The sequence below is a fragment of the Oncorhynchus gorbuscha genome, linkage group LG12, assembly GCF_021184085.1.
Source record: "Oncorhynchus gorbuscha isolate QuinsamMale2020 ecotype Even-year linkage group LG12, OgorEven_v1.0, whole genome shotgun sequence".
In the NCBI taxonomy this organism is placed as follows: domain Eukaryota; kingdom Metazoa; phylum Chordata; class Actinopteri; order Salmoniformes; family Salmonidae; genus Oncorhynchus; species Oncorhynchus gorbuscha.
The window spans coordinates 47,832,684-47,848,978 of record NC_060184.1 but is presented as its reverse complement, the minus strand read 5'-3'; the positions used below and the strand labels follow the sequence as shown (position 1 = coordinate 47,848,978).

Here is a 16,295-nt window from a genome sequence, read left to right as displayed (position 1 = left end):
GCTAAGCTGTGTTCCAATATATTTCACTTGTGATTTTCATGAATAGGAATATTATCTAGGAAGATTTATGTCCGTTGCATTATGCTAATTAGTGTCAGATGATGACAACGGTCCCGTTCACGGGATGGGGTGTCACTACAGGTTAAGGAGTTTTCACTTATCAAACATAAACAAGCATGGCTGCCATCATGGCTGCCATCATAACACATTTAGCTGCTGTTAACTGACATGTATCTCTTTTCTAAAATATATTAATTTCTCCTTTGTGCTCACCAGAGATGTGGTACATTGTAAAGAAGTTTAGGTATCAGGTTGCTAACTTAGGTTTAGTTTTTTTGTCAGCGCAACCTGTAATTTAGACTGGTTTATGGAATGGATTTGACTGTGGATGTGGTCCGTGTGATGCTTGGACGATGAAGTTCATATTTATCTTCTACAATAAAAACGTGAAATTGAGGAATAAAGTTGTGAAGACCTTTATTTCCCATCTGTACAAAACTTTAACAACAATGATGTTTAGATGCGTTTGTTGCATCCTATGTTCTGTTGCTACTGTTCCAATCCCATATATTATCACATATATTTTATTTTCCGTAAATACTTTCCTAACACTTATTGTTCATAAAACTGCATTGTTGGTTAAGGGCTTGTAAGTAAGCTTTTCACTGTAAGGTCTACACTGAAAAATGATCTGAAAAATATACTTGCGATGGTACGCTGTAGGGACCACTTAACAATGATCACAAATAATATTGACAGTTGCCACAATGACATCATGAACATATACTGACCAGCTCATGTTATAGACAGAAGCGTGCTACATGGCAGACCGATCCGAACTCAGCATGTCTAGCCCATCCATTATCTCAACCAGGTTCCTAGCTTTTCCCGTGAGTAAACCAACGAAGCTTGTAATTTAACTATTTTATTCATATTTACAGATGGCATACAAGTTTGTTATTAAGGCACATGAACATTCACATGTTCCAGAAGGCATTTCTGGACAAAAAAAAAGACATTTTAATGAAAGAAAAAGTACATTCAAATGGCTCTCCTGTGAAGTAGTGACATGCGACATACACCTAGATTCATGAAATGAGTTACACACAGTACCAGTCAAAAGTGTGGACACGCCTACTCATTCAAGAGTTTTCTTTATTTGTACTATTTTCTACATTGTCGAATAAAATGAAGACATCAAAACTATGAAAAAATACATTGCATCATGTGGTAACCAAAAACGTTTTAAACAAATAAAATATATTTTAGATTCTTCAAAGCAGCCACCCTTTGCCTTGATGACAGCTTTCCACACTCTTTGCATTCTCTCAACCAGCTTCACCGGGAATGCTTTTCCAACAGTTTTGAAGGAGTTCCCCACATATGCTGAGCACTTGTTGTCTGCTTTTCCTTCACTCTGCGGTCTAACTCATCCCAAACCATCTCAATTGGGTTGAGGTCGGGTGATTGTGGAGACCAGGTCATCTGATGCAGCACTCCATCACTTTCCTTCTTGGTCAAATAGCCCTTACACAGCTTGGAGGTGTGTTGGGTCATTGTCCTTTTGAAAAACAAATGATAGTCCCACTATGCGCAAATCAATATGGGATGGCGTATTGCTGCAGAATGCTCTGGTATCCATGCTGGTTAATTAAGTGTGCCTTGAATTCTAAATAAATAACGGACAGTGACACCAGAAAAGCATCACCTCACCAATACACCTCCTCCTCCATGTTTTATGGTGGGAACCACACATGCGGAGATCATCCGTTCACCTACTGGTTGGAACCAAAAATCTCAAATTTGGTTTCATCAGACCAAAGGACAGATTCCCACAGGTTTAATGTCCATTGCTCATGTTTCTTGGCCCAAGCAATTCTCTTATCCTTATTGGAGTCCTTCAGTAGTGGTTTCTTTGCAACAATTTGACCATGAAGGCCTGATTCACACAGTCTCCTCTGAACAGTTGATGTTGAGATGTGTCTGTTACTTAAACTCTGCGAAGCATTTATTTGGGCTACAATCTGAGGTGCAGTTAACTCTAGTGAACTTATCCTCTGCAGCAGAGGTAACTCTGGGTCTTCCTTTCCTGTGGCGGTCATCATGAGAGCTAGTTTCATCATAGTGCTTGAAGGTTTTTGCGACTGATCTTAAAGAAACATTAAAAGTTCTTGAAATTTTCCGTATTGACTGACCTTCATGTCTTAAAGTAACGATGGACTGTCATTTCTCTTTGCTTATTTGAGCTGTTCTTGCCATAATATGGACTTACAGGCGGACTACACGGCTCGTGTCACGTGCGCGAGAGTTGCAAAATAAATTTAGAAATCTATATTATTAAATTATTGCACCCACACTGCTCGCTCGCGCCAACGAGCGTCTGCATTACCAAGGGTTAAATTAGAAATCAGTTATATTTCTGACGCTATCCCAGGACAAATTAGCTAGGAACAGCAAGCTAGCTAAAAAGGACAAATTAGCTAGCAAGTGCAAGCTAGCTAGTTAAATTTGCCATAAATGTTTAATGCTTTTCGACCTGTCCCCAAATTAATATATTGGTTCAGTTTGTTTTGATATTTTAACCTGTGTGTCGTGATCGCGTTTGGTGTGGGGGGACAAAATACATTCATCACAATCAACTTGGTAACAAATATCACATGTAGCTTGCCAAAGCTTATCATCAGTCCATTCTTACCAAATAGAGCGGGAAAAAAATGTAAATGTCAAATTACAATTACATTACACGTAACATTTTCCAAATCACTTTTGTGTATTGATGCACTGTGCATTCAGCAAGGGCTGTCAAATCAAATCTATTCCCTTTATTAGGCCTTCCGAAAAAGATCTCTGTTACCTCTCGAACAAACACAATGAAGGGGAGGAGAGGAAGAGAAACACGGAGATCACTCCTCCTGCAAGAACATTTGAACTCAACACGCCTGGCAGACTGTGTAAACCACATGTATTATTCTAGTGAATGTCTCATCTATACATAAACTGGGTTGGGTCCAATTCCAATTATCCTCAATACATTTCAATGAAATTTGTATTTAAGTTTACTTTCGCAATTGACTGAATTTAAATATGGAATAGACCCTAACCAGAAAAGCCATACAAAGCTCAATACCTTGGTCCATTATGAGGTCTCAGAAATCTCTAACAATCAGAAAGCAAAGCTTACCCTGACAACCAGGTGTTTGGTTCTTGAAGGCTTTGGTTCTACTGGAGGCTTCTCCAGCATCCCAAGGGAAATCAGAATCATGAGCACGGATAGGAGAGTTCCCCAATGCTTAAATGACTAGAGACTAGGCTACTTACACTGCCTAAGCACAAGCACAGACTAGCCCAGTCGATAGACTGCTATGCAGATCACTGCACCAGTGCGGCAGTGACTCTGTGCTGAACTGAACACAGTCACTTTACGCTTACTGAACACATCAACACATCGGCTGTCCCACATGGAATCGTAGGAAAAACTCTTCAGCCAGTAAATTAGTTGGGACTGCTGTCCCGATATAATCAGGCATGGGCAGGCACACAAACAAACAAACACACACACACACACACACACACACACACACACACAAACACACACACACACACACAAACACACACACACAGATGCTACCATCAGACAGAAAGACAAACACACTCCTATCCTCCTTGTAGTTTGAGGGCAGGTTGCCATGACACTGCCATCATTAATTAGCTGGATGAGTGGGAGGACTGTCTCTGTTATGCTGCTATGATGTGAAACACACACACTCTCACTCAAAAATGTAAGCGCACACACACACACACCTGTGCACCCACACACGCACACACACCAGTGGTGAGCGGGTCAGCTGTTTGTTCACCCGCAGCTGCCCGCAATTGCTAATAACCCATATGCAACCGCCCAACTATATGTGATAAAATGAAAATCTGTGGCTGCACCCAACCTTAACGCGCAAATATAGAAAATGCGAGATATGACACAGTCAATAACTGCATAATGATTTTTTTTGACAGGGGGTGCAGGATTTTTTTGTTGTTGCCTGATTTAGATATGTTTCTTCTGCTTATAATTTCCAACATTTTAGAAGGCTATTTGTTAGTCAACTTGTCTATAATTAGATACATGTAGCTTCTCTTTCGTCATTATACAGTATGTTGCGCTAGAAAACCAGATAAACCCTTGCTCAACAGAATCATGTAATAGATCGATCAAATGAATGCTTCAATCTAGTTGACATTGGTGATGTTTTATCTGTCATCTTTCGCGGAGCAAAGACATTTAGGGACAGGGGAGAAAAAACAATAAAGCATTTTTTTAAACATTACTTTTCTGGCCTCTCTTTACTTTCAACTCTCCTTTCGCAGCTTTTGTCTTATTGAATTACACTTTGACAATGTCATTTTTGCCTCGGTGGATTGACGTTAACTTGTTCTGCCTGTTTCCAAAAGCATTATTTGGCAATTGGCTTGCTAGGCAATTTGGCGCGTGTACAGTTAAGCCCTAAAGTTTAGGCTTATGCAGTAATACAAGATAGCCTAAAATAATGGAAGAAAGCCTCAATGTAGCCTATATAAATTGAACAATAACGATACATTTATGGATTTATTAAGGTATTGTTTCTCTTTATTCAACCCGCTCGCCACCGACCCGTCCCTTCAGCCCCACAATATTTAATGACCCTAAAACCGTCCACCAGATATAACCGCAGAGACCCGGTTAATGAGTAAACACACGCATCACTAACACACTCACAATTAATTGTGTTCTTTGAAAAAAGATTAGTCACTCAACCAAGGCTGTCCAGCATATACAGTGCATTCTGTATATTTGTAATGTAACTGAGACCTTTTGGAGGGCCAACAGAAGATCTTCAAAGGTAAGGCATATATAATATCGCTATTTCTGACATTTATGTCGCAACTCCCTGGTTGAAAATGATTTGTTATGCATTTGTGTGCTGGATGCTGTCCTCAGATAATCGCATGGTTTGCTTTTGCCGTAAAGTATTTTTTAAATCTGACACCTTGGCTGGATTAACAAGAAGTTAAGATTTATTTTTGATGTATTGCACTTGTGATTTCATGAAAGTTTAATATTTATAGTAATTTAATTTGAATTTGGCGCTCTGCCATTTCACCGGATGTTGGCCAGGTGGGACGCTACCGTCCCACCTATCCCAAAGATGTTTTAACAGGGATATAAACAAATTGGTGTACAAAATTTGAGAGAAATACACTTTTTGTGCGTATGGAACAATTCTGGTATTTTTTTATTCCAGCTCATGATACATGGGACCAACACTTTACATGTTGCGTTTATATTTTGGTTCAGTATATATACCTATTTTAATATTTTTTTACTTTCTTTGCTTTCAGTACCACGGGGAAGGGGTGGTATTGGGAGTGGTATTTTCTCTGGTAGCCAGAATGGGGTGGGGTGTCTGAGGGGCAACTGCCGAGCAACCCTAGTTGGGGATGGGAAGTATCAAGCAAAAATAAATGACACAGAAGATGATACATGGCAGTGTGAAACTCTAGCCTCTGTAGAAGAGTAACACCCAACATAATACACAACACCCACGAGCGCAATTGCTCCATGTCTATCTGATCCTCTTCTCACTTTGTAATGATTGCTTCTCGGTAAGGAGATTAAAAGCGGCTTGCACCAATCCAGGATTTACAGAGAAAGAAACCATTGCCATCCTTCTTCTTGAAGGACAAATGTGTTTGTCGGTGTTTTGGTTGGCAAAGACACTTTTGATACATTTTGCATTAAAAAAAAGCATAATAGAGGATTATATAAAATATAATATCAAGTCCAATGGTGATGTTCTGGAAATACCCATGAAAAGGCTTTGGTTTAGCTATAAGGCAATACCCCGTTCTTCGAGCTAGATAGAAATGGAAAGATGAGCTGAAGGCTCATCTTTCAGCCAAAGAGAGGTCTCATTCATACCTGGGTCGTATTCATTAGGCACCAAACGGACGAAAAACGCACTGACACAAGGAGGGACTACATGTATTGTCCAATAAGAAATGCTAATTTCCCTTTTCTGTTGCAAAAATGTTTTCCATTGCATTTAAAAGTTAGAGTTTCACACATTCTAGCACCACACACACACACACACACACACACACACACACACACACACACACACACACACACACACACACACACACACACACACACACACACACACACACACACACACACACACACACACACACACACACACACACACACACACACACACACACACACATCCAGGCCAAACTAAACTAAAGCTAGGTACTGGAACACAGACATATGAAACAAAGAAGTGTGTACGAAAGTAAAGTAATGTAGTAGTGTGTAGTAATGTACACCTAACAACAGAGAAAATAATTACTTATCTCGGTAAGAAATGAATCATCCCACCAACATAGATAGACGCATACAATTCCAAATAGCTGTTGTTATTTTACCTTAGGCTTCTTTGACATGCTCGTTGTCCCAGACTGCCAGAGACACCTGTGTCCCCTCTCTGTTCCAGCGCGGCTGCAATGAATTATGCAAATCCCCTGGATTTGTTCAGAGTACCATGACCCATGGGTAAAAGCAGCTGACGCCTTACATAAAAAATACCCAACCTATTTACCCTCAGTCAAATCGGAATTAAACGCTCAAAATGTAACGTTCTGCTGACAAGTGGTTCTCCATTATAACAATCGACCGATCCCAAAACTATGGATGCTCTGCTGTCTGGGCAGTTAGCTTCCATAGTACCAGAGGGGATGAGACGGGGATGGGGTGAGCCACGGTAAGGTCCCTTCTCAGGAGCATCTCCAACTGGAAATGACATGCCTCATGTTGACGGAGCCCATCTGAGGATCTCTGGGGCAGATGCACACACACACCGCAGGGCAGGCGCCTCTGTTCAGTGTGCGTGCACACACCCATACATACAAACACACACACACACACAGAGCTGGGCAGACGGGACAGAGAGAAAGAGAGTGTGTGGAGGGAGGGAGGATCAGCGGTGTAATGGTTTGCTCCAGAGTGTTTTTCTTCAGCTCGCTGGGCATTAGGCTTTAATTTGATATTGTGACATCTGTCGCCTGGGCTGGACGGATACACTATGACCTCAGGCTGACCGCCGGCCTGCACTGAGCTGACTTACTTCACACACACACACACTTAATATGTTGTGAAATATGTTGTGAATTTATTGTAATTTTTTGAAAAATGTCTAACTGTCTTAATTTTGCTGGACACCCGGAAGAGTAGCTGCTGCCTTGTTTGTTAATTTCTCTACCAAAATTCACATCCAATGACGTTTTAGAGAATCTGGAAGTACGTCCAACCGGCCTCACAACCGCAGACTAAGTGTATAGCGTAGTGTGGACAAGCGATTTACTGATGTCAGCCTTGTGAACAGACTGCTCCATGGTGGCGGTGGGGTTACGGTATGGGCAGGCATGAGCTACAGACAACGAACACCATTGCATTTTATCTATGTCAATTTGAATGCACAGAGATATCGTGACGATATCCTGTGGCCCATTGTCGTGCCATTCATTCTCCACCATCACCTCATGTTTCAGCATGGTAACACATGGCCCGATCCCACAAGGATCTGTACACAATTCCTGGAAGCTGAAAAGTTATTCCATGGCCTGCATACTCACCAGCGTGGTCACTATAAAAATCCATTAAAATGACAGGTTGTAACGCAACAAAATAGTAAAAACGCCAAGGGGAAGAATACTTTTAGAAGACGCTGTATATGCAAGAGTATTTGTACGTTGGATTTGGAGAAAGTGACTGGCAACAGGATAAATAATAATAATAAACAGTACGGCAGCAAAAAAATAAACGCTTTCACATGTGGAAAATCACATGATGCAGTCGATCAACGTGTATCACAGCGTGTTCCAGTTCCCACCAATATCCAGCAACTTCACACACCCATTGAAGAGGAGTGGGAAAACATTCCACAGGCCACAGTCAACAGCCTGATCGACTCTATGCGAAGGAGATGTGTCACGCTGCATGAGGCAGATGGTGATCACACCAGACAGTGACTGCTTTTCTGATCCACATCCCTACCTTTTTTAAGGTATCTGTAACCAACAGATGCATATCTGCATTCCCAGTAATGTGAAATCCTTAGAGTTGGACCTAACACACTTTAATTGACTGATTTCCTTCCTTATATGAAATGGTTGCATGTTGCTTTTATATTTTTGTTCAGTACAGTATAACTAATAAAACATTTAAATAAACACGAGAAATAAGCAATAAGAGATGAAGCTACAGTACCTTGCGACAGTATTCATCCCTCTTGGCATTTTTCCTATTTTGTTTTCTTACAACCTGGAATTAAAATAGATTTGGGGGGGAGGGTTTGTATCACACATCTCTGAGGTATGTCTCTTTAAGCTTGGCACATTTAGTTTAGCCACTGGGATATTTACCCATTTTTCAAGGCAAAAATGCTCCAGCTCCTTCAAGTAGGATGGGTTCTGCTGGTGTACAGAAATCTTTAAGTCATATCACAGATTCTCAATTGGATTAATGTATGGTCTTTGACTAGGCCATTCCAAGACATTTAAATGTTTTCCCTTAAACCACTCGAGTGTTGCTTTAGCAGTATGCTTTGGGTTATCAGGGCGGCAGGGTAGCCTAGTGGTTAGAGCGTTAGACTAGTAACCGGAAGGTTTAAAGTTCAAACCCCCGAGCTGACAAGGTACAAATCTGTCGTTCTGCCCCTGAACAGGCAGTTAACCCACTGTTCCTAGGCCGTCATTGAAAATAAGAATTTGTTCTTAACTGACTTGCCTAGTTAAATAAAGGTGAAGTAAAAAAATAAAAGTTGTCCTGCTGGAAGGTGAACCTCCATCCCAGTCTCAAATCTCTGGATGACTGAAACAGGTTTCCCTCAAGAATTTCCCTGTATTTAGCACCATCCATCATTCCTTCAATTCTGACCAGTTTCCCAGTCCCTGCTGATGAAAAACATCCACACGGCATGATGCTGCCACCACCATGCTTCACTGTGATGATTATGTTCTCTGGGTAATGAGAGGTGTTGGGTTTGCGCCAGACATAGCATTTTCCTTGATGGCCAAAAAGCTCAATTTTATTCTCATCTGACCAGAGTACCTTCTTCCATATGTTTGGGGAGTCTCCCAAATGCCTTTTGGAAAACACCAATCATGTTTACTTATTTTTGTCTTCAAGCAATTACTTTTTTTCTGTCCACTCTTCCGTAAAGCCCAGCTCTGTGGAGTGTACGGTTTAAAGTGGTACTATGGACAGATACTCCAATCTCCACTGTGGAGCTTTGCAGCTCCTTCAGGGTTATCTTTGGTCTCTTTGTTGCCTCTCTGATTAATGCCCTCCTTGCCTGGTCTGCGAGTTTTGGTGGGCAGCTCTCTTGGCAGGTTTGTTATGGTGCCATATTCTTTCCATTCTATAATAATGGATTTGATGGTGCTCTGTTGGATGTTCAAATTTTATTTTTTACCCAACCCTGAACTGTACTTCTCCACAAACTTGTCCCTGACCTGTTTGGAGAGCTCCTTGGTCTTCATTGTGCCGCTTGTTTGGTTGTGTTACAGACTCTGTGGCCTTTAAGAGAAGGTGTATATATACTGCTGCTCGTTGAACATCTCAATCTAAAATCATGGGCAATAATATGGAGTTGTCCCCCCTTTGCTGCTATAACAGCCTCCACTCTTCTAGGAAGGCTTTCCACTACATGTTGGAACATTGCTGCGGGGACTTGCTTCTATTCAGCCACATAAGCATTAGTGAGGTCGGGCACTGATGTTTGGCGATTATTCTGGGCTCGCTGTCGGCCTTCCAATTCATCCCAAAGGTGCTCGATGGGGTTGAGGTCAGGGCTCTGTGCAGGCCAGTCAGTGCAAAAAATATCTAAAAAACAGTTCTCTTTGTTATTATGGGATATTGTGTTTAGATTGATGAGGAAAAAACTGTATGCAAGAAAATGTAGAAAAGGTCAAGGGGTCTGAATACTTTCCGACTGCACTGTACACCCTTTAATACCCACCAAAAGCAGGTCTTAACAGTAACGCAGTAGGTAATGGTATGGATTTTGAGAGAGGAAGTGCAACCTATCCAGCCGTGACACACAATGCCCATGGAACGAGAGATGTGCCTTTTGTGCTGGTGAATCTCGTATTTAGAAACATAAAAACTATTGGTTTCCTTCAATTTTGTTTAATTTGAATAAAAACCAAGCATAGCCGACCCTCCCCTTAATCAATTATGGTTTAGCAGCTTCGCATAGTGGCATCTTTTTATCCTGGCCATGCATTAGCTAAATTAACCCATGAATAAAGGGGTTTTAATGGTCTACTGAGAGTGCCTTGAAATATTTTAGGTTTTTCCACTAATGCTTTTTTATGATTCATAATTCACCTGCTTTATATTTGGGAGAATTCTCTTTATATTGGATCTGTGATAATGTTACGTTTAGGAGGCAGGTGAAGGAGTCAGGCGCAGGAGAGCAGAGATGTTTGAGAAGCATACTTTAATTGGCAAGTCCACCAACACAGGTATGGCACAATCAAAAAAGTACAACGCCCTCGACAACTGAGAACCCGTACAAACGCACGGAGGAACAAACAAAGTTCAGACAATAACACTCTTATGAATCCGTGAAAACAAAGAATGGCATAACCTCACCGAGCACATCACAATGAAATAATAATCCTGCAAAAACCTAGGCAGGCAACAGGGTAAATATATACACACAGAAATTAAAACAAATGAAATCAGGTGTGAAAAAGAACCAACGACAAAACAAACAGAAAAGGAAAAAGGGATCCGTGAAGGCTAGTAGACCGGCGACGCCGACCGCCGCCCGAACAGGGAGAGGAACTACCTTCCGTAGAAGTCGTGACAGGATCTTTGTCCAGCTCCTGTAAAAAAAACGCCTCAATAGTCGACCTTAATATTACAGTGTCTTCAGAAAGTATTCCTACCCATTGACTTATTCAACAATTTGTTGTGTTACAGCCTTAATTCTAAATTGATTAAATATTTATTTTTCAGTGTACATTTGGCATTGTGTTTAGGTTATTGTCCTGCAGAAAGGTGATTGTGTTTCCCAGTGTCTGTTGGAAAGCAGACTAAACCAGGGTTTCCTCCAGGATACTGCCTGGGCTTAGCTCTATTCTGTTTTTTTTAATCCTACAAAACTCCCAAATCCTTGCTGATGACAAGATTCCCATAACATGATGCAGCCACCACGATGTTTGAAAATATGAAGAGTGCTACAGTGATGTGTTGGATTTGCCCCAAACATAATGGTTTGGATTCAGGACATGAAGTTCATTTCTTTGCAAAATGTTTCGCAGTTTTACTTTAGTGCCTTATTGCAAGCAGGAAATATTTTTATTCTGTACAGGCTTCCTTCTTTTCACTCTGTCATTTAGGTTAGTATTACAATGCTGTTGATCGCTTCGAGGCAAGTAACACGGAAACATGCATGAGAGCATCAGCTGTTCCGGACGACTGTGTGATCACGCTCTCGGCAGCCGATGTGAGTAAGCTCTTTAAACAGGTCAACATTCACAAGGCTGCAGAGCCAGATGGATTACCAGGACGTGTACTCCGAGCATGCGCTGACCAACTGGCAAGTGTCTTCACTGACATTTTCAACCTGTCTGAGTCTGTAATACCAACACGTTTCAAGCAGACCACCATAGTCCCTGTGTCCAAGAACACTAAGGTAACCTGCCTAAATGCCTACCGACCCGTAGCACTCACGTCTGTAGCCATGAAGTGCTTTGAAAGGCTGGTAATGGCTCACATCAACACCATCATCTCAGAAACCCTAGACCCACTCCAATTTGCATACTGCCCTAACAGATTCACACATGATACAATCTCTATTGCACTCCACACTGCCCTTTCCCACCTGGACAAAAGGAACACCTATGTGAGAATGCTATTCATTGACTACAGATCAGCGTTCAACACCACACGCCCTCAAAGCTCATCACTAATCTAAGGACCCTGGGACTAAACACCTCCCTCTGCAACTGGATCTCGGACTTCCTGATGGGCCACCCCCCCAGGTGGTAAGGGAAGGTAACAACACATCCGCCACACTGATCCTCAACACGGGGGCCCCTCAGGGGTGCGTGCTCAGTCCCCTCATGTACTCCCTGTTCAATCATGACTGCACGGCCAGGCACAACTCCAACACCATCATTAACCTAAATATGGCACGCTAGCGTCCCACCTCGTCAACAGCCAATGAAACTGCAGGGCGCCAAATTCAAAACAAAAGAAATCCCAAAATTAAAATAGTATTTTACACCATTTTAACCTGTTACTCCTACCCCCTACTTTTTCGAACATTCTGTTAAAAATCGCGCAACATTTCAGCGCCCTGCTACTCATGCCAGGAATATAGTATATGCATATGATTAGTATGTGTGGATAGCAAACACTCTGACGTTTCTAAAACTGGTTAAATCACGGCTGTGACTTTAACAGAGCGTGAGTTTCATCGAATAGCGCAGGAAAACCTGATCACTGAAAATCGAAATAAATATCCTTGCGCTTACTTCCAGGAATTGTTCAAAGTGAACCGAATTACATGAGACCGAGGTTTCAGCGCCTACAGCTACCACACGTTGTCTAGAGTCTTGTCATTTGATTCGCAATTGATTCTTGGTCTAACCAGTTCAAGGGAACTCCTTCCCTGCTGTCTCCGACCGGATGTTTTGGTGGAGCTCTCTCTGGCCATGTTTTTTTCCAGACGACACTATAGAAGTTACATTGCCTGCTGATGAATTTTATCGCTTATTAACGTGTACTAATACCTAAAGTTGCATTACAAAAGTATTTCGAAGTGTTTTGTGAAAGTTTATCGTCTACTTTTTGACTTTAAAAAAATGACGTTACGTTATGAAACGCTCTTTTTTTTCGTTTATCATACAGTCTACATAGAACGATATCTAGGCTATATATGGACTGATTTTAATCGAAAAAAAGACCCAATAGTGATTATGGGACATCTAGGAGTGCCAACAAAGAAGATGGTCAAAGGTAATGAATGTTTTATATTTTATTGTGCGGTTTGTGTAGCGCCGAATATGCTAATTATTTTGTTTACGTCCCCTGCGGATCTTTTGTGGTGTTACATGCTATCAGATAATAGCTTCTCATGTTTTCGCCGAAAAGCATTTTAATAATCTGACTTGTTGCCTGGATTCACAACGAGTGTAGCTTTAATTCAATACCCTGCATGTGTATTTTAATGAACGTTTGAGTTTTAACTAATACTATTAGCATTTAGCGTAGTGCATTTGCATTTCCAGAGCTCTAGATGGGAAGCCTGCGTGCCAGGTAGGAGCAAGTGGTTAAAGATAAATCCAGCCACAGTGTCCGATTTCAAAAAGGCTTTACGACGAAAGCACAGCAAACGATTATGTTAGGTCAGAGTCAAGTCACAGAAAAACACAGCCATTTTTCCAGCCAAAGCGAGGAGTCACAAAACGCAGAAATAGAGATAAAATGAATCACTAACCTTTGATGATCTTCATCAGATGACACTCATAGGACTTCATGTTACACAATTCATGTATGTTTTGTTCGGTAAAGTTCATATTTATATCCAAAAATCTGAGTTTACATTTACATTCATGATGTTCAGTAGGTCCAAAACATCCGGTGATTTTGCAGAGAGCCACATAAATTAACCGGTTAAGACTCTAGGGGCAGTATTTCATTTTTGGATAAAAAGACGTGCCCGTTTTTAGCGCAATATTTTGTCACGAAAAGATGCTCGACTATGCTTGGAATTGATAGTTTTGGAAAGAAGACACTCTGACGTTTCCAGAACTGCAAAGATTTTTACTGTGAGTGCCTTAGAACAAAACCTACAGGCAAAACCAAGATGTTTGAGCGACCAGGAAATCAACAGGATTTCTGATGGCACGTTTTCCATGATCGCCTTATATGGCTGTGAATGCGACAGGAATGAACGGACACTTCCTATCGTTTCCCCAAGGTGTCTGCAGCATTGTGACGTATTTGTAGGCATATCATTGGAAGATTGACCATAAGAGACTACATTTACCAGGGCTCCCGCACGGTGTCTGCGTGGAAATTGGTGCGCAAAAGTCACCTACCAGTATTTTTCCATCCGAATCTGAGAACAATGCAGGCTTCCAGGAATGGCATTTCAATGAAGAGATATATGACAAAACACCTTGAGGATGGATTCAAACAACGTTTTCCATGTTTCAGTCGATATTATGGAGTTAATTCGGAAAAAAGTTTGACGTGTAGGTGACTGAATTTTCGGTTAGTTTCGGTAGCCAAATGCATAGTAACAAAACGGAACGTTATGTCCTACACAAGCATCTTTCAGGAAAAACTGGACATCTGCTATGTAACTGAGAGTCTCCTCATTGAAACATCTGAAGTTCTTCAAAGGTAAATTATTTTATTTGATCCCTTTGCTGGTTTTTGTGAATATGTTGCGTGCTAAATGCTAACGCTAAATGCTAAGCTAGCTATCACCACTCTTACACAAATTATTGATTTTCTCTGGTTCTAAAGCATATTTTGAAAATCTGAGACGACAGGATTGTTAAGAAAAGGATAAGCTTGAGGATAGGCATATTTATTTCATTTCATTTGCGATTTTTAGAAATCGCTAACGTTGCGTTATGGTAATGAGCTTGAGGCTATGATTACGCTACCGAATACGGTGTGGGTAGGACTAACAGGTTAACAGAAATACTCATAATAAACATTGCTAAAATATACAACTGTTATGCATGGAATTTTAGATCCACTTCTCCTTAATGCAACCGCAGTGTCAGATTTAAAAAAAACTTTAAGGAAAAAGCAAACCATGCAATAATCTGAGTACAGTGCTCAGACAACAAATCAAGCCAAACAGATTCCACCATGTTGGAGTCAACAGAAGTCAGAAATATCATTAGAAATATTCACTTACCTATGATGATCTTAATCAGAATGCACTACCAGGAATCCCAGGTCCACAATAAATGTTTGTTTTGTTCGATAACGTCCATTATTTATGTCCAAATACCTCCTTTTTGTTTGCGCGTTTAGCCCAGTATTCCAACTTCATGACGTGCGATCGCTAGGAGCAGATGAAAAGTCAAAAAGTTCCGTTGCAGTCCGTAGAAACATGTCAACAGATGTATAGAATCAATCTTTAGGATGTTTTTAACATAAATATTCAATAATGTTCGAACTGGAAAATTATTTTGTCTTCAGAATTGCAATGGAACGCAACATTGCGTCAGTGGTCAGCTGAAGTCTCTCATAGTGTTTGGTGCATAAAGGACAAATGCGGTCATTGTTTCTCTCTCTCCTACTAAGAAACCACCAGTCCCAGTTGATATATTATTGAATAGATATTTGAAAAACACCTTGAGTATTGATTATAAACAACATTTGCCATGTTTCTGTCGATATTATGGAGCTAGTTTTGAATATTATTCGCCGTTTTCGTGACTGCAATTTCCAAACGATATTCTCAGCCAAACGTGAATCAGCGTTATGCTAATTAGTGTCAGATGATGACAAAGGTCCCGTTCACGGGATGGGGTGTCACTAGAGGTTAAGTTAACATGCCATAAAGGAAGAAAAACATTGTTAAGAAAGTTGCTTTTAGTTGTCTGGTTTGCTAGATTGCCATATACTAAATTCATTTTTAAACGGTGAGTTTATTGGTGGTAAAATGCACTAGTTATGTTATTTTGGACCACCAGGCTGCTGATGTCACACAGCCTGTAGTTTTTGTGTTCATACTTTTTCATAATGTCAATGACAAGTTTGATGTCGGATGACAATGCAATGTTCATGATGTCACTGCGACCACTGTCGATAGACGTAGGATAAACCAGCCTTCAGTCTTTGGTTGTTCAGTACGTGGCCTCACATATGAATTCTTAAAGAGATGGGTGGGGCTAAGGCTTAACCGGTTACTCCTACCCCCTACTTTTTCGAACATTCTGTTAAAAATCGCGCAACATTTCAGCACCCTGCTGCTCATGCCAGGAATATAGTATATGCATATGATTAGTATGTGTGGATAGAAAACACTCAGACGTTTATAAAACTGCTTAAATCACGGCAGTGACTATAACAGAACGTGCGTTTCATCGAAAAGTGCAGGAAAATCTGATCACTGAAAATGGAAAAATATAGCCATGCGCGACTTGAACCCATTGATAAAGGTGAACCACATTTAATTGGGCTGAGGTTGCAATACCTACAGCTTCCACACGTT

The 16,295-nt window shown here is 40.9% G+C and overlaps 1 protein-coding gene across 7 annotated transcripts in view; it reads right to left on the bottom strand.

The window, feature by feature from the left end:
• The window catches only part of LOC123991086 (voltage-dependent L-type calcium channel subunit beta-2-like), a 131,269-nt gene that overhangs the window by 74,766 nt on the left and 40,208 nt on the right, over positions 1–16,295 (bottom strand). The window contains exon 1 of one of the 7 annotated variants that reach the window (XM_046292282.1): positions 6,463–6,963. The exons of 5 other annotated variants lie outside the window; for them this stretch is intronic. In XM_046292282.1, the coding sequence (XP_046148238.1) occupies positions 6,463–6,480 (18 nt within the window). In that variant the 5' untranslated portion in view covers positions 6,481–6,963. Of the gene's footprint in view, positions 1–3,181; positions 3,324–6,462; positions 6,964–16,295 lie in introns of those variants that run through there. One more of the 7 variants, XM_046292277.1, reaches the window with a different exon arrangement.